General features: G+C 41.6%; 1 protein-coding gene across 2 annotated transcripts in view; it reads right to left on the minus strand.

The window, feature by feature from the left end:
* SPIRE1 (spire type actin nucleation factor 1) overlaps positions 1-18445 on the minus strand; it is a 199416-nt gene extending 180971 nt beyond the window's left edge. For both annotated transcript variants that reach the window (XM_055324056.1, XM_055324055.1), the window contains exon 1: positions 18105-18445. In XM_055324056.1, the coding sequence (XP_055180031.1) occupies positions 18105-18426 (322 nt within the window). In that variant the 5' untranslated portion in view covers positions 18427-18445. The remainder of the gene's footprint in view (positions 1-18104) is intronic.
* Positions 18446-19924: the final 1479 nt, after the last annotated feature.

Raw genomic sequence — 19924 nt, forward strand, 5'->3', positions numbered from 1 at the left:
CAAACCAAGAAACAGACTTAATTACAGAGAACAAATAGACGGTTACCAGAGGGGATATGGATGGGGGAATGAGTTAAATAGGAGATGAGGGTTGAGGAGTACACTTCTCCTGATGACCACCAGGTAATGTAGTGAACTGCTGAATCACTATATTTATACACCTGAAACTAATATCACACTGTATGTTAACTGACCAGAATTAAAACAAAAACTTTAAAAAATTTTTAATGAAAAAATAAAGTTTGTGAGGTGCAATCATTTTGGAAAACTTTTGTCAGTCCCTACTAACAGTGAAAACACCCATACATTATGAACTAGCAATTCCACTTTCAGGTGTATACTCAACATAAATGCTACACTTGTCCACCAAAAAACATGCTTAATAATGTTCACAATAGCACTATCCATAATTGAATACCCAAATGTAAGATCTAAAAAATCAAACATCCATGGATAAATTATGGCATATTCATACAAGGGAATAGCATACTAAAATGTGAATGAACAAACTACGACTATATGCAACAATATCGATCAATCTCACAAAGTTCAGAGAAAAAGTTAGACATTAGGTAGCATAATACTATTTGATTCTATACACCTAAGTTCAAATATAGGCAAAACTTATGTTAGAAGTCATGAGAGTGGTGACCCTTGGGTGGCTGGTGACTGAGGGTTCACAGACCCTTGGGTGGCTGGTGACTGAGGGTTCACAGGCCTACTTGCTAATAATGTTCTGTTTCTTGATCTATATTCTGGTTACAAGACTGTATCCACATTGTGAAAATCCATCAATCATTTACAAGTTTTGCACTTTTCTATGGGTTACATCTTAATTAAAATTTGCTTTTAAAATGAGGATAAAATAGGGGTGCACTTGGGTGGCTCAGTTGGTTAAGTGTCTAACTCTTGATTTCAGCTCAGGTCATAATATGGAGCACCATATTATATTAGGCTCTGTGCTGGGCAAGGAGCCTGCTTAAAATTCTCTCTCCCTCCCCTGCTCAGCCCTCCCTAACTCTCTCTCCCTCTAAAAATAAATAGACAAATAATTGAATAAGATAAAGACTAAATAGAGATATTTGCAGATAACAAAAATTGAGTGAATTTTTTTAAATTTTATTTATTCATGAGAGAAACAGAGAGAGAGAGAGGCAGAAACACAGATAGAGGGAGAAGCAAGTTCCTTGCAGGGAGCCCAACGTGGGACTCGATCCCCAGACCTGGGGATCACACCCTGAGCCGAAGGCAGACACTCAACTGCTGAGCCACCCAGGCGTTCCAAAACTTGAGTGAATTTTACAGCGGGAGACCTGCACTAAAGTAGATACTAAAGGAGTTTTTCAGAAGGAAGAAAATTATCCCAGAAGAAAGTATGATAATACAGGAAGAAACACACACAGAACATGGAAAGAGCAAATATGTGGAAAATTCTAAATGAATGTTAAATTGTACAAAAATATTGTCTTATAGTTAAAATCTATGATAAACTACAAACTAAAACACATGTCAATAACCATTAAACAACAGAAGGAGATATATTAAATTAGAATGTTCTAAGATCTTTGCACTCTCTGGAGATTAAAACAGTCATTTATATAGACTTTAATAAAAATTCAACAATGTATATTGTAAAGTAACTACTAAAAATAGTAAAGAAATGTACAATAAGCAAGCTAATGAAGGAGAAAATTTTAGCACTTAAAAAAATTCTTAACTGAAAAAAAGGGGAGAAAAAATGAATACAGCCTGGTGGGACAAATAGAAAGCAGATGGTAAGATGGTGTATTTTAAAATACAAGCAATTATACTAAATGTAAACAGAATTAAAAAATCCAATTTAAAATTAAGGATTATAATACACAAATAATCCAAACCATATCCTGCTTGTAAAACATACACCTTACATGTAAGAATACTAAAAATTTGAAAGTAAAATTATGGGAAGGAATATACTATGCAAAGATTAATTAGGGAATGCTATTAAAAAAAAAAAAGGAAAACTAGTGTACCATGTCAACTATAGTTCTATCACTATCACTAACCATAGTGATAAAAGGGTAAAGCCACCATGAAGATATTATAACCTTAAATGGGCATGCATCTAATAACATAGTCTCTCTATATAAATAAAAGCTGACAGAATAATGCATGAATCAAAGAATAAATCACAAAGAAAATTAGAAAATCATTTGAATTCAATGATAATAAAACTGATATGTCAAAACATACCAGAAAAGGAAAGCTACAGAGTTAGAAAAAATATCTGTAATATACATAACTGGCAGATGGCTTGTATCCAGAGTATATAAAAATCAAAACATATAATAAGAAATTACCAAAAACTTAAAATAAATTGATTAGAGGTTAACAGGGTCTGGGGGAAGCTGAAAATGAGCAGTTAGTTATTGCTTAATGAGTACAGAGTTTCTGTTTGTGTGATGAAAAATCTTATAAACAATATAAATAATAGTGAAAGGGAATATAAGGGAAGGGAGAAGAAATGTGTGGGAAATATCAGAAAGGGAGACAGAACATAAAGACTCCTAACTCTGGGAAACGAACTAGGCTTGGTGGAAGGGGAGGAGGGTGGGGGGTGGGGGTAAATGGGTGACGGGCACTGAGGGGGGCATTTGACGGGATGAGCACTGGGTGTTATTCTGTATGTTGGCAAACTGAACACCAATAAAAAATAAATTTATTTAAAAAAAAGAAAAATCTTATAAACAGTGGTGATGGTTGTGTAACATTGTGAATGTAAATTAATGCCTTTAATTAAATAGCTAAAATAACATTTATGTTTTATATTTTTTACAAGGAAAAAAAAACTAGAGGTGAACCTGGGTGGCTCAGTGGTTGAGCATTTGTCTTTGGCTCTGATGCTCATGATCCCCCATGATCCTGGGGTCCTAAGATCCAGTCCCACATCAGGCTCCCGCAGGGAGCCTGCTTCTCCCTCTGCCTGTGTCTCTACTTCTGTGTCTCTCTCATGAATAAGTAAATAAAATCTTTAAGAAAAAAGAATACTCGACAAATAAATAGTCAAAAGACCTAAAGAGGAATTTCACAAGACATATCAATATGCCTAATAGACATATGAAAAGGCACTCAACATGATTAGCCATGTGTTAAATGCAACTCAAAGCCATTATAAAATACGTACTATAACATACCTGCCAACATTAGTAAACTTTTCTTTTTTTAATGACATTCCCAAGAGGTACAGTGAATATGGTACAACAGACACATTGCTAACAAGGTAACCTGAAAAACCACTTTGGAAAACTACTTGGCAATATCGACTAAAACTTAAGAGACACATGTGCAACAACCAGCAATTCTACTAGATATATACCTAACAGAAGCATACATATATTCAAGAGTATTTATAGTAGTATTATTTAAAATAGCTAAAACTCCAGACAATTCATATGACCATCCACAACAGCTGGGTAAATCAATTTTGGTATTTTCATATCAACTGAATACCATATAGCAATGAAAATAAACTAATGCTACATGCAGTATTCAAGTAATTTGTCTCACAATGTTGAACAAAAAAAAAAAAGCCAGACACAAAAAACACATAATGTAAGATTCTATACAGTAAAGTTCACAAACAAGCAAGCCCTATACCTATGGTGACAGAAACTAAGACAATAATTACATTTGGAAGACTTGTAGGCTACTTGTAACGCTCCTTTATTCGCAGGTTGGTATTTACATGGTTGTGTTACTAATGATTTGTGCTCTTTTTCTCTATGTATGAACTTCCAAAAAAAAAAAGGAAAAGTTGTGAAAAAATGGGAGAAAGTCCAAGAAAATAAGTTTTGAGAAGGAAATGTCAAAGGAAATTATTTTTTTAGAGAGAAGAAAAGTGGCCAAAGATTGAATTAATGCAACATACCAAAAAAAAAGTGTTTTAAGAGATTCTGACCAACATTTGATTACCAGGCTATCATCACTAAAACAAAGAAACCTACCAAACTCCCATACAACTTGATGAAATGTACTTACACAATTAAAAATACTACTGAACTCTTGCACAACTAGCTGAAATTTGCTTAAACTGCATAAAAATTTGATGTGACATTTTCTTAATGTGTTTTCTTTGTATGATGAGGGCAATACAAGTAGCAGAACAGAATGGTTCTGGAATGTCTATCCTTCATACATTTAAAAATCAATAGAATACCATTGAGATACTGACCTGAGAACAGCAAAGGCTGAACCAATAAGCTCAATAAATTCAATGCATGAATAAACAAATCTTACCTTGTCTTGACCTTGTTATACCATCACTCAAAAGTAACTACACAGAAGTTAGAATTAGGGAAAATATTACAAGCTTTCTCAATTATTTTGCATTGCTGCATATAAATCAGTATTTTTCTGGTCCCTACAATATCCATGATCCCATGAAATACTTATTAGCCAAAACCAAAAACCATTTGCCCAATATTTTGTTTTCATCTCCTTTGTTTGGTTAAGACATTCTATGAGCATATCACAAGAGTATATTTTATCCCACATTGTCCTGCATAGTAACGAAAATGTACGTTTATAAAATGGGGAACTATTTCAAATGTGGTTGATTGCCAACATTCTGCACGGTTCTCCTGCAGCTTCCATAAGTACTTACAAGAGGAAGGCCAATGATCACAAGATTTGTCTAAACCAGTTCTCAACCATCCACATACCTCAGTCAATCCATACTTGACCCTAAGCCACATTTCACTGACCTCTTCTCAGCTTCAGTATATCCAAACTGATATCCCAGTATAGGCTCCTCTGGCTTTAGTTCCCAGGTATCTCTCCCTTCTGATAAATGGTGTACACAGACTGTTCTCTCTTAACCTCTCTATTCAACTTGGCTCAATGGTAGTCATTACTTAACTGTTGAAAGGATGAACAACAGTGTGGCAAGCATGTCAACAAAAGCAAAGATACCAGAGAGACACTTCATAAATCTAACAAAGAAGTCTGAACACCAAAAATAATTAAACCTTTTATTCCAATGCTTCTCCATATTAAAAACAAAACCACCACAGTATCAACAAGCATAAATGGTGCTCAACTCCTTAGAGCTGTGTCTGACTGTAAGGCTGGGGCAAAAAAATATATGTCATTAACCTTAGAGCATCTTGTAGTGTCAGAAAGTGATGATATGCTCAAAAACACAAAAGGATGGCTACATGTCAAAGAGACACAGGAATCAACCTGAAGGAGCTTCCAATGACCACAGCTGGAACCATGTGAGCAACAAAATAACATGGTAATGAGGGCAACCATCTTTGGCCCCCTCCCTCTTTGGGAGCTTTGTACTGTCACTTTACTATCATCCAATTAACTTTGCATTGTCATCCATCATAAAAAAAATTTTTTTTTAATTAACATAGTAATGAATAACAAAATATAAAATATATACGATTCCAGAATAAGTAAGTAAATGGCAGAAGGGACAAATCTTCCTTACAGAATAATTCCAAATAATATTAAGCAAATATTATAAAATTATATTAAAACTAAGTAACATCAATTAAGTAGTAATAACAATATTAATTCTTTAACAATAACCAAAAACCAGTTGCCCAATGGTATTTAGTTTTCATCTACTTTAACAAAAGAGCAGACAATTAACAATACAATTAGTTCAATAACCATATTAATTAATCCCTCCAGGAGGAGGCCTCCTTCTCTAGTGCAGGCTGAATTTAGCGACTCCTTTCCAAAGAACAGAGTATAGAAAAAGGTAAACAGAGTAACTCTTTAGTGGAGAAAGCTGGCAAACTAAAGTGCATTATCACCAGTGGTACTGTGTGGATATAATGTGCCCCAATCCTATGTGATGAGAGGTGCCTCCCTCTGGGTGGTTATTCTTTTGCCCAAACACATAACCCCAGTCTAGTAAGGAAAACATCAGGCAAACCTAAATGGAAAGACAGTCTACAAAACCCCTGACCAGTACTCCTCAAGACTGTCAAGTCAGGAAACAAGGAAAGTGTAAGAAATCACAACAGACTAGAAGAGATAAGGAGATGTGAGAACTAAATGCAATATTGTATTCTGGATGGGATTCTGAAACAGAAAAAAGACATTAATGAAAAACAAAACAAAACAAAACAAAAAAACCTAGAGAAATCCAAATTAAGCCTGGAGTTCAGTTAATAGTAATGTGCCAATGCTGGCTTCTTAGTTGTGACAAAGATACCACAGTAGTATAAGATGTTACATAGGAGAACTGGATGAGGAGTACATAGGAATTCTCTGTGCTATTTCTGCAACTTTCCTGTAAATCTAAAATGATCTCAAAATAAAAATTTTATCAAAAAAACTATATTTGGCAATATAGTGGCAACTATATTTGCCACTATATTTGGCAACAGGCAATATTTTCTTCATAGTTTTAAACAAATATTTGGAAGAGAACAATTTCTTTTTTCTACTTAGCCAACAGGAAGCAAATGAAAAACATAAAATGGGTCCTATGACAGTGGGATGGGAACAGTTATCATTTTATAGAAGTTATGATGCAGAAAAGGGATTTGACCTTACAAGTGAAACAGGCAGAGTGTGACTCGTATCTCTTACCAACATACCACCTTTGGTAGATCAAAATTCTTGGTGAGACTAATGGCTTCCCAACAAAGTTCCAACTTACTTAAGTACCTGTATCTATACATGACTAAACTCCTCTGTTTTCCTTTGCGTAGAGCAGAAAAGCAGACACCACAATGCATTATTCCAAAATTTTTCCCAAAAATGTCTATGGCTACTCCCACACAACCCAAACACAACCAGAAGTATACTGGAGGGTAAATTGGAGTCAAAAGTGACAACAATCTTACTGATTATGGTGAAAAAATCTTAATTTTGCAAATGACCATCTGCCCATATCATGTGCAGGGGCCTAAAAGCAGCCTGTGTAAAATGGGCTCACAGTTGAAGCTGCATTAGCTTCACAGTGAACTTATCACTGTTTTATTTTCTCTTCTTCAATGACTATATTCATCTTTACATCACTCATGGAAACGAACACTGTTTGGATGTGGCAGGAACTCAATGCTTTTTTTTTAAGATTTATTTATTTATTTATTATTCATTCATTCATTCATTTGGGGGGGGAGCATGAGCCAGAAGGAGGGGTAGAAAAAAAGGGAGAAGCAGAGTCCTTGAGCAGGGAATGTAACAACACAAGGTTTGATCCCAGGACCCTGAGATGATGACCTGAGCTGAAGGAAGACCTTCAACATACGGAGCCACCTGGGCATCCCTCCATGTTTTTAAAACTGAATTAGCAGGGATCCCTGGGTGGCGCAGCGGTTTGGCGCCTGCCTTTGGCCCAGGGCGCGATCCTGGAGACCCGGGATCGAATCCCACGTCGGGCTCCCGGTGCATGGAGCCTGCTTCTCCCTCTGCCTGTGTCTCTGCCTCTCTCTCTCTATCTGTGTGATTGTCATAAATAAATAAAAATAAATAAATAAAAAATATTTAAAACTGAATTAGCTTAACATACTGAAAGATACTGTATAAATATCTTACTTATTACTGTACCTGGTAAGACATTTCAGCAACCCCTAATACCATCATTCACTCCCAAACTCTACCCTGGACACATCCACATAAGTCTCAAATATTCCTTTCATTTAATGACCAGCATGTTAACACTTAAGAATTACACCAAGAATAGTGTGCCTGGGTGGCTCAGTGAGTTAAGCGACTACCTTTGGCTAAGGTCATGATCCTGGACTCCAGGATCTGGATTCAAGCCCAGTATCAGGGTTTCTACTCAGTGGGGAGTCTGCTTCTCCCCCTGTCCCTCACCTTGCTTGTGCTCTCTAATAAACAAAATCTTTTTTAAAAATTACACCAAGAACAGGAATTAATGTTTTTAAACATGTTTTCACTATTTTAATCTTCTCCACAAGTATTTAGTCTCTCTTTAAAATCAAATACAATATTATTTCCAGACCATTTCTCCCACCAGCATGAAACTTGCTGAGAAGCTTGACTGATCACGTCCTCTTTTCAAATCCCAAACAAAGCCCAAATGTTCCCCATACCAAGGGATGCCTTTATTATTATGCACACAGTCTTTCATTGTTCCTCCCAGGAAAACCTATTTCCACTCTATTATTATTTTAAATCAAGATGTAACCGTAATTTTTAAAATATTCTTTACACATCTAACATTAAAGATACATCTAAGATTTTGAAATCAAAATCTGAAATAAGTTATTTTTGTCAGATGGGTATTAAGACCTAAAAGGCTGCTGAGATCATGCAATGGTGCTAAGCTCTAATATTACTGTCATTGATAATTCTCTGTGGCATCCCAGGGAAAAAATTCTTATCTTGCAAAGATCTGGAATTCCATCAATGGCAATTAATACATTACTTACTAAATAACGTGTATAATAAAATGTGTTCTAAATGCCAGTAAGGCACAGTAGTGACAAAGAGTAGGCTGTATATGCAGAGCCTATAGAGACAAGAGTCTCTAACTTGTTAATTAAAGGTGTGAAAGCAAAAACTCTATCAATCTGTACATAAAAAAAAGAACTTTATCAAACAGTAAGGTTTAGTGTAAGAACATAAACATTTAGAAAAATAAAAATGTAAAGTTAAGACACGTAAGAAGAATCATAAGCCCTCTTGATTCTAACCAATGTTTCCTTCTGTCATCACAGAAATAGCTCATAAAATATGCTGCTTGTTTTAAGATCCTATTTCATAAGGTAATCATTTTTACTCTTAAGATACCCTCTAGAAATGTGTGGGAAATATCAGAAAGGGAGACAAAACATAAAGACTCCTAACTCTGGGAAACGAACTAGGGGTGGTGGAAGGGGAGGGCGGGGGGTGGGGGTGAATAGGTGACGGGCACTGAGGGGGCACTTGACGGGATGAGCACTGGGTGTTATTCTGTATGTTGGCAAATTGAACACCAACAATAAATAAATAAATAAATAAATAAATAAATAAATAAATAAATAAATAAATAAAAAGATACCCTCTAGAGAACTAATTTTTCCTTTTTCTTTATCTCCTTCAGTCCTACATCACACTACTCTCAGGGCCATGTTAGTACAGGGCACCAGACTACATCTGAATGGTAAATAAAAGTGCTTGTTCTTCATTGTCTTCTTCCCATATTGGTCTCATTTCCATGCCTCCCACATCTTCCATCATTTTCCTATTTCTCTTATAAGGTATTTCTAATTTTATTCAAAATGAATATAAACATTCTGGATGTATCAATACTGTTAAAAGTGAACAAGAACTAAAATCAATTACTATTACATTGAACCCCAAAACAAGTCAAGAAAACCTGTGAGGGGTTATTTTTTTCTATGGGACTAAGACTAAGTGGAGCCATACCACTTGTTCATTCAACTCAACAGCAGAGGGAACAGTAGCCAGCTCAAAGATTCACTCACTCAAGGATTACAGCCAGGATCCAGTTCTCCGCACTGGACTGCATACCACCCATTATCTGCTAGACCAGTGGTTCTCAACAGGGAACGACTTTGCCCCCCAGGGAAAATTTGGCCATGTCCAGAACTTTTTTGAGTGTCATGACTTGGAGGAGGAGATGGGTAGTTACTGGCAACCAGCGGGTGGAGACCAGGGATGCTGCTGAACACCCTTTACAGGCACAGGGCAGCTCCATACTGAATTATTCAATCAAAAACGTCAATGGTGCCAAGACTGAGAAACCCACAACCATTTGTGTCCCAATTCTGAATAAAAATACAGAATAGCAGGATCACAGGCAGTGCAAAAGGGCAGACTTAGGGGAGAAAGGAAACTAAAACTTATTATACTATCATACCAAACCTTGCTTCAGTCATTTTACAAGCATCATCTCACTTAAACCTTCTTCAATGAGAAAGTGATCTATTCTCCTTTTACAGATAAGAAAGCCGGACTCGGGGTGATTGTATACGCAGAGCTAAAGTGTCCAACTCATTAATTAAGGGAAGTTAAGGAACTTATTCAAGGTCACTCAGCTAGGAAGGGAAGGAACAAGGACTCAAATTCAAACCAAATCTGTTTCTAAGCCTAGAGGTTAAAAGTCCTCAATTTGATTCAAATCAAAGTAAATTCAAACCAGTAAGAACTTAAGCGAGTCCTTTAACTTCCCTAAACCTCCATTTGGAAATAAGTCGATAGATAAACATGTGAAAATATAAATGCTGTCAACTGCTAACAATATACAGTCATGCTAAATGCCGTACAATGAAAAAATACTTCTTAGAATTGAAGTGTCATGATTACCATTTTTCCTTAAAAACAGAATTTATACACATGCACAGTACTAAATTATTCAGCATTTTTATGAATCAAGACTAAGCATTTCCTAGGGGGAAATAAACTAATGTAAGCAACATTTTAGTATGAACTTCATAAAGATGTTTAATCAATCAACACTAAAATGCTCAAGACTGCATCAACTTTCTCCACAACTAGTAGGAACAAGTTAGGGGCAGACAGGGCTAGGTAGGGAAAGATAAAGGAAAGGCCCCACAGTAAGGGGCCTACTCATCTCAAGAAAACGGAGATAAGACAGTAAAAAACAAAAAATAAACCTGTCTCCTTAGCTCCAAAATGTTAGGGTGCATCCCCCTTTAATGGCTACTAAGTAATCACAAACTCACAGACTACAAAGAAATAGGTCATCAAAGGTTGTTATCAATAGTCCCTGCTCAAACAGAAAGGGCACAAGAATCTCAAGGCCTTGGGCTACCTGACTAGGCTCACAGAAATCCTAGAGGTAGAGAAATGTTATGGAGGAGATACTAACCAGAGAGAAGGGAACACCTTGTTTGGGCTCATGATATTTATAAGATCTTCTTGTTATTATGATAGTTACAAATCCACCAGGTTTGTTCTAAATATAAACATGATATTTACAAATCCACCCTGATAGACAAGAAATTGACCAAGTTTCCTGGTCAGTTTCCTATAAAAGGGAGATCCTAAAGGCCCTCAGTGGCAACCTTGTGGGGACCCCTCTAGCTTTATGCAAGCTTTCTCTGGGTCTCTGCTTAACAAACTTCTATCAGCTTTGCTCACTCTGTTGTCTTGTGAGATTCATTCTTTGACTCTTGTGAGACAAGAACCAAGCTCTCCCATATCTTTTGGTGCCAAAACCCAGGACTACTATTCACTGAGGGGTGAGCAAAAGTAGAGGAATTGAGAGTAAAAGTTGTCTCTCCCAGGGATAACTCTTCTTGTAACAGCAAAACCAGGCACCTGTCAGCCAGTTAAAGGTGAATAATAGGGCTGGAGGTCTTAAGACTCAGGTGACAGGCTTCTGGAGAAAGGTTTGGTCAATCCCCTTTCCCCAAAGGAAGGTTAGAATGTTGACCTAACCCTAGTTCCACTTTCTGTTTTCTGGCTTTCTGAATTGGCTTTTCCCCACCCCACGGGCTTTGCTTATTGTGGGGCCATGCCTGCAAATGGGACCTCAGGTATTGGAACAGAAAGGCAGCAAGCGTGAGGTGAGGAAAATTTAACTGAAATTGGCTATGATCGGCAGGCTGATCAGGCACCAAGGGGCTGGAACACAAGCGAATCTATATAACCAAACAACGAAGGTTCATGCAAGAGAGCACAGAAGAATAATTGGTCATTTATAGGATTCCCTGCTAGCCTAAGGTTCATCCAGAGGGCACACATAAGGACTGGCAATCCAGCACTCTGAACCTCCCCTTCGGTTACCACTGGTGGCCTTGGGGTTTCCAAGACCCGTAAAAGGATGGAGGCCGGCCCTGGGGGTCACACCCCGGCGGGACCTCCTCCACAAGCAGCACATGCCTCCCACTGAGACCCCCTTGGTGTTTCCACTTACTTCCTCAGCCTTCTAAAAGGAATATCACTGTTTAAATTATTAACCTCGCTAAAGTCTATGATTAGACCAGGTTTTATAGTTGTTGTCGTGTTCCCCCCCCCCCCCAGAAGATCCAGAGGAGGCAGGAGGATTAGGTGACAGGTAAGAATGGCTACTCCCGCTGGCCTGATCCCTCCTCATCCCAAGATGTTAGGCCGCTATTTCACCTGGGAGAGTGAACCAAACCAAGGGACGCCTTGGTTTAGAGAACAGAGATATTTGGATACCTTCATAGTTAACCTCTCTTTAACACGTATGGAGTAAGAGATTCCTACCAGGATTTCAAGATGGGAAAAAAACCCATCCTCAGCAGAAATGCCTCTGGATTGCAATCTGAAAAATTGGGAAAAATTTGAACCACTGACGCTTCAAATGACAGGAAGGGGTAAGATCGAGAGATAAGAAACGAACTGTCCTCCGTGGGGACTTCTCTAGGTTGAGTACTGCACAACTGAGTACTTTCTCCTTGTAAACTTTTCTATTTTCCATGTGTTAAAACAGCAGGTTTTTCGAGTCAAGGTAAAATAAGATGTGACCTTCGCAGCAAGGCATGGTCTCTTTAGTTTCCAAGGACTCCCCCTTGGGGTGCCCTTTAAAACACTGGAAAAAGGGATCCCTGGGTGGTGCAGCCGTTTAGCGCATGCCTTTGGCCCAGGGCGTGATCCTGGAGACCCGGGATCGGGATCAAGTCCCACATTGGGCTCCCTCTGCCTGTGTCTCTGCCTCTCTCTCTATCATAAATAAATAAAAATTTTAAAAAATAGAGTTTGTGATCACAACACAAGCTAAAAATTTAAATAAATAAATAAAAATAAAAAGTGGACCCAGGTCAAACATAATCAGTATTTAAACCTAAAGTGTGTTGGTTTTAGATGTGTAACTTTTATTCTGTCGAGGTTTGCTAAAAGTCAAATAGGTCTGGGTTACCTGTTGCAATTTGTTAGCAAAAGGATGACTTAAAATGGTTTATCTTCTGTCTCAAAGTTTTAATAGGTACTTGTTAAGATAGCTTTCAAAGTTTTTGGTAACCTACAACTTTAAAGTTTTGCTTGGATGGTAACTGAGACTGAATTCACTGGACATTTAGATCTTTTCCAAATAGGACATAATGCATTAATTATTAAACATAGGTTTGTACCTTTGACAACTTATTGCAGAGAAACTAAGGATATTTGACTCTGTTGGTAAACATGCTTTGTGCTTAATAGATCCATAAATCTGCCATATAAAGAGTTTTGGTATAACAGTTCACAATTGGCTACTACTTTGTTTTCACTGGAGACTAAGATTTCTGCTAAATGTAATTAAGACAGAGGATAAGGAAAACTCTGTATGTAGAAAGGTTGGAAATATGTAAGAAAGATACAAGAATGGGAATGCATTTTGTTAAAGGTAAAAAAGGTAATTTTGTCCTAACTGAGGCAGGTTAGTTGAAAAGAAATGGCTTAGGACAGAATCTGCATGCAAAAGAACGTTGTATGTTTGTGAAGGGAAGTCTTTGGAAAAGAATTTTAGATGTGGTCAGGACAGACTATGATTGAAAGGGATTTTAAACGTACACAGGTATGAGGTTAAAAGTCTGCTTTCTCTCTGTTCGAAAATACAAGTTTTCCTGAATTGGTCTGCTCTGGATAAGACAATGTAAAACTGTTGTTTTCTCTTTGCCAACCCAGAAAAACCAGTTTCTATGTTTTGCCTTTATCAGGTCTTCTACATCTCTAATCCTATTTAGGATGTGCTTTAAAATTTTCTAAGGTTTTAACAAACTTCCCAAGATTTAAATTATAAATGGAGTCTTTTTGACTCATTAGGCCTTTTATTTGGTAAGTTACTCTGAAAGTACTGTTCAGTAAATGATAAGCCTTAGGTTACATGTGGGTAAATGCTGTAACCATTCAAGAGATGATATGCAATTCCTAAAGTTTTAATATGTTTAAATATAAGGTCACCACATGGTATTTTGATCATTGAAAAGTTATTTGTCACAGAAATAACTGACCAGATTCCATTTCTAAGTTGTCATTTTAATTGTTCATATTTTTGCAAGATAAATTTCATCTTCAAGGAGGTTCATATAAAGGATCTTTAGGACAAATCTAGGTTTTAATTTCTTTAAAATCAAAGCTGAAATGAGTAATAATTTCCAGAACTAAAATTACATTCGAATTGAACAAGAATAGTAACAAGGGACTAAATAAACCAAAAGGATGATTAGAGTTTTGTGACTCCATGTTTGAACCACCACTAACTAGTTCTGTTTGGTCTCCCAGGTTAAAACTTTCTCTTGGCGCTGGCACCGTGGGGGCAGCCGGAGCATCTCTCCGGTCCCCCCCCCCCCGTAAAAAAAATAAAAAGAAAAACTTTCTCTTAAGATATAGGATTTATTAGAAATAGGATAAAGTATTCATTTGTAAACAAATTAAAGCATTAACTTTTCTATTTAAACCATCTGAAATTCAAAAGGTGTTTCAGTAAGCATTCTTCCATGGCAATCATAGTTATTTGCTGCATAAATTCAAGAAAAATCTGTTCTTATAACAGGACACCATTAAAAATATTGGTTATTTTACCAAGGCTTTGACTAGAATGTTATATTTGAGAGACCTGCACAGACTCGGATATGACCAAACAGCTTTAAGGAACTAAGGTTGACTTCATGAAACCTGGAGCAATAAAGCCACTTGGAAATGTTGGCCTGATACCTTGCTTGCTTTGGGAGTTCCCAGCAGAGTAAAGAATGTCACTTCCTGGCAGGTGCATGAACCTCAGGATACTTTGGGAACCTCATGAAGAGGAATATGCCCAAATCCACAGGTATTGCAGGCATGTCTAATGGCAAGTACTTGTCTTGGCTTCTGGCCTGGAGAGACTACTAAAAGTTCAATCTAGATTCCTTATATGTAAAGTTTTCCAGCAAAGCAGAAAAGATCTATATGATCAATCATTATTCTTGCTGAGCTTATGTAAATAATTAGGCCAAGTTTGTTAAAACTGGACTTGTTTTGCAGACAGGTCAGTCCTGATTTGGCTACCTCTGATTAAGAAATGAAGGTTATAGAGAGGAACTATGTTTCAATTACACATCTTTGCAGATGTTAAATTATAGCTCTGATCGTCTTTAAATGAATATTGTTGCCTAAGCTAGACTACTTGAAGTAAACTTCAGAGCAATAGCTTTCCTATCTCTACACAATAGCTCAAGTATACACAATCTTTATGCTTTTTATTCTATGGGGATAATAACAGGACCTCATGGTTGTATGATTATTCAAATAACAAAAAAATGGAATTCCCCAGAAATTGTATATACCACTAGTATTTTGACCAATTCTGTGTGGCTGGGATGACAAAATTGTTCCTTTAAAGCCAGAGCATACTCCCACTGTATAGGGTCAACTACTGGCTTATGAAGATAATGGATGACCCCACTTTATGATTGGATTGGATGATGTACTTGGGGATGCACTTATTTCTTGACCAGTCTTCTACTTGCAAGTGATTCTTTGTAATTATAATACTGTTCAGGCTAGACCTCAAACCAAGAGGGCTTTTTGATGGTTTTATTCTTTAGTCATATTTATCCTAGAAGTCACCTCTACTAAGGTACAATTGCAAACAAAGGCTATAGCCAAGCATACAACAGCTCTTTTGGTAAAAAGAGCCTCAAAACTCACTACGGGACTTCCAGGATTTTAGACAGGACTGCAATATAAAATAAGCAAAACAGTATGCTTGCTCAGCAGGACTCTAAATACTTCCCAGGCAATGGATACACTCAATGAAGAATTAAGTCAGAGAGGGACTTTTCAAGAGCCACATCACTATTGACTGTCTACTACTGCTACACCATTTCTGGTGTGAGAAGCTTCCTCACATGTGTTGTTTAAACATTACAGTTAACTCCCACAAGGTGGCCCTATTAATTAATACAGAACATTTGTGATCCATTAAAACGATAAAGATATCCACTGATCTAGTCAACAAAATTGGTAACTGAAGGTCTTATATAAGGAATGTAATCATAATTTAGGGCCTAATATTTGTTTTATGTTTATTCTTTTGCATTAACTCCCACAAAGTTTGCTTTTTAATAGTCTGATAGGTGTGGGGGCCATGCAGACCGAAATTTTACCACTCAACGAAAGCCTTACTATTCAGCTTCAACCTGCTTCTCCACAATACAGGCCCTCCCATACACAGAAAACATATAATTTAAGCAACTGTATTAAGGAGAGCTTGCAATAAGCCTATTAATCAATGCAACTTTACACCTCCCATCCCCAACTAATGAATTACATCTGCCAAGAGGATGGGCCATATTTTGCACTTTGTAATATGGCCTATTACACCATTCCTAAACAATTCTCGAAGTTCTGTACTAGGGGCAGGCTGGGATGGTTACTCTTCCCATTCCCAGCAGCCCCTTACTGAGAACTACCTCATCTACCCCATGTGGTTCTCATATCAGATGGGGAAACAGCGCTAGCCCTCTCCCTTGTGGCTCTCCCAGCACTAGGAAAAGTCTTACACCATCAGACCCAACAAATTGTTTGCCTACTGAGAACTCTGAACGACAAGTCTCAAGTGTTAGACGGCCTAAATCAAGAACTAAGTGCAGTTAGGGCAGAACTTCTAAAGAACTGGGCCACTATTGATTACTACTTCAACGTCACCTTAAGTTGTAAAGAGTTTTTACGTATGTGCTGTTTTAATATAACCGACAATTCTCATAAGGTCTCACAATCAATAAATGACATTCAAGCTCAACTAGACAAAATCAGTCTCTCCAGGATTATTTTATTGGTTTGGAAACTGGGGTCAACATTTCAGAGTTGCTGTTTTACTCCTAGAAATAACTTAGATTTTGTCTTTTCCTCTGGGTTTGCCGGGGCCTATGTCTTTTGATGCCTTCCAACATCTCCTGGGAGCCATATCGTGGACCTCGACTGACCCCTGAGAATGCTCTGCCTTTGTCCTCCTCCTCCTCCTCCTCCTCCTCCTCCTCCTCCTCCTCCTCCTCCTCCTCCTCCTCCTCCTCCTCCACCACCACCACCACCACCGCCGCCGCCGCCGCAGGCCGCCCCTTTCTGCCTGAAGCAGCCAGAGGAGTCATCCTCCCATTCCCTAACGGCAGTTAGGGTTACTATTCCAGGAGGAGGAATGATGTAAAAAATACTATTAGCTGATTATTCATTCCAAAAGGTGTAATTTTCCTGATAGCAGAATTAACTATCCTTGACGAGATCTCACGTGAACCTTTCTCAGCACCTATCACATCCCAAGTAAATAGCCCTGGCATCTAAGTATGTAGACATTGCTTCTCATGAAAAGGACCCAGCACACCCCATTTCCCAAACAAGACGAGAGCAGCTGTCCTTTGACAGTCCGTACAATCACCAGCACCCTGGGCAGGTCCGTGGCCCTACTGGGAGCGGGGGCGGCGTAGGCCGGACCCCCTCACACCCCTCTTTGTGCCGCTGTCGTGTCCCCCCCCCCCCACGCCCTGCTCCGACCTACGTGGGGCCCTGCTGGCAAAGCGCCAGCACCACCCCCTGCCCCCGCCCGCCCCAGGCCGGCTCCTCCCGGGTCTCCCTTGGGAGGTGGGCGTTCGCGGGGCTGGGGGGGAGGACAAGGCCCAAGGGCAGCCAGGAAAAAGGGGGCCGCGGGGCGGGAGGCAAGGCCCGGGGCTGCGGGGGCAGGGGGCCGCGGCGGGGGTCCTCCAGCCGGAGGAGGGGGCCGCGGGGCGGGAGGCGGGGCCCGGGGCTGCGGGGGCAGGGGGCCGCGGCGGGGGTCCTCCAGCCGGAGGAGGGGGCCGCGGGGCGGGAGGCGGGGCCCGGGGCTGCGCGGGGCAGGGGGCCGCGGCGGGGGTCCTCCAGCCGGAGGAGGGGGCCGCGGGGCGGGAGGCGGGGCCCGGGGCTGCGCGGGGCAGGGGGCCGCGGCGGGGGTCCTCCAGCCGGAGGAGGGGGCCGCGGGGCGGGAGGCGGGGCCCGGGGCTGCGCGGGGCAGGGGGCCGCGGCGGGGGTCCTCCAGCCGGAGGAGGGGGCCGCGGGGCGGGAGGCGGGGCCCGGGGCTGCGCGGGCAGGGGGCCGCGGCGGGGGTCCTCCAGCCGGAGGAGGGGCCGCGGGGCGGAGGCGGGCCCGGGGCTGCGCGGGGCAGGGGGCCGCGGCGGGGGCTCTCCGTGGGGCGGCCTCCGTGGTCGCGGCCTTACCCGCCGAGGGGGGCGGCTCTCCCGCGCCGCCGGACGCCAGGGTGACGGCGCCGTCCCTCCAGACGCGGATCTGCGCCGCTGAGCGCAGGCGGCCCCGGGGCTGGCGGCGGCCGGCGTCCGCGGCGCGCAGGGAGGCGCAGCACTGGTAGCACACGGCCCACGCCTGCTCCTCGTTGATGGGCTGGTTGTAGAGCCGCAGGATCTCCTCCAGGCTCAGCGCGTCCGGAGGCCCGCCAGCCGCCCCGGGGTCCGCCGGCCCCTCGCCGTCCGCCGGCTCCGCCCGGGGCTCCCCGCCGCCCGCCGGGCCCGCCGGCTGAGCCATCCCGCGGGTCGGCGCTGCGCACGGCCGCCGCGCCGGGCGCCGGCGTCTCCTCGGCTCGGGAGAATCGTCTGGGCGCGCCGCCGCCGCCTCATCCCCGGAGCCGCCCCGCCCCGCCCCGCCCCGCCCCGCCCGGCCGCGCGCGCCGCCGCCACGCCAGCCCGTAGCGACGCGAGGGCGTCCGCCGGCCCCGCCCCGCGGCCGGGCGCGCTGCGCGTTCGGTGCCGGGTCCGCCCGGCTCGGAGCCGGTGCGTGCGCCGCGTTGCCCGCCGCGCCGAGCCGCGCCGAGCCGAGCCGAGCCGGGGGGGGCCCGGGCGCTGGATCCCGCCGCGTCCGAGCAGGAGCTCGACGTCAGCCTGAAGCAGGTCCTCACGAAGGCCTGGGAACGAGGCCTCGGCCACAGCCGGGCCGCCCGCCGGGCGCGGGTCCTGCGCCTCGCCCGAGCTCCGCGCCGGTGCTCCTGGTGCACGGCCTTCGCGCTGCCCCCGGCCTCGTTCCCTCGTCATCCTCCGGACCCTCCTCTGCTCTTTTGGGAGTAGCTGTCGCCATCAATATGCCGTGTAATTCACTTAGGGGTATTGTTTACCGAACAGGTCCTCGCATCTTCGTTGTAAACCCCGTGACCTTTTGTGGGTGTTGGTCAATTCCCCGATCAGGGCCTGGGATATAAACACGTAAATACTTTGTAGCCACGCGTTTCGCTAAGATAACGTCTCCTACGATCACACTCATTCTAGTCCAGTTAACCCAGGATGTTCAGACGATTTGGAATTAACGTCACAGTGGCCACATTGAAATGAGGGCAATTAGCCACAGAATGAAAGAAATACTGTGCTCCCCAGAGCCTCGCTGAATTCATGAAGTCATACAACATAACACGATTCTTAGATAAAATAATCACTTAACGAGCTTAATTGGTAACTTTCCACTTTGAGGCTAGTCCTGTGTAAGAACCTGATAGAGTTGAAAGCATCCACCAAGTAAGAAATTTATAGTAACTACCAACAAAACTTTTAAGGCAGTTTTGTGTGTAATATTAGATCTTAGACTCTTCACAATTGCATCTTGCAGTAAAAATTACAATGATCTATGATAAATGCTTAAGGTACTATAGTGCATACAGCAGTAGGAGGGAGAAGAGAGAAAAGCAAGAGGATATTTTTAAACAAAAAGAGGAGGGATCCCTGGGTGGCGCAGCGGTTTGGCGCCTGCCTTTAGCCCAGGGCGCGATCCTGGAGACCCGGGATCGAATCCCACGTCGGGCTCCCGGTGCATGGAGCCTGCTCGTGTGTGTGTGTGTGTGTGTGTGTGTGTGTGTGTGTGTGTGTGTGTGTGTGTGTGTGTGTGTGTGTGACTATCATAAATAAAAATTTAAAAAACAAAAAAAATAAGTAAACAAGTAAGGAATTGAAAGGGGAGAAAAATGTTTCTCCTTAGTCACCTTATCATAATTTTACTACAAGAGATACAAAACATCCCCTTAACATCAATTATAGGTTCT

Source organism: Nyctereutes procyonoides, unplaced genomic scaffold (genome assembly GCF_905146905.1).
Source record: "Nyctereutes procyonoides isolate TBG_1078 unplaced genomic scaffold, NYPRO_anot_genome, whole genome shotgun sequence".
Taxonomy (NCBI): Eukaryota; Metazoa; Chordata; class Mammalia; order Carnivora; family Canidae; genus Nyctereutes; species Nyctereutes procyonoides.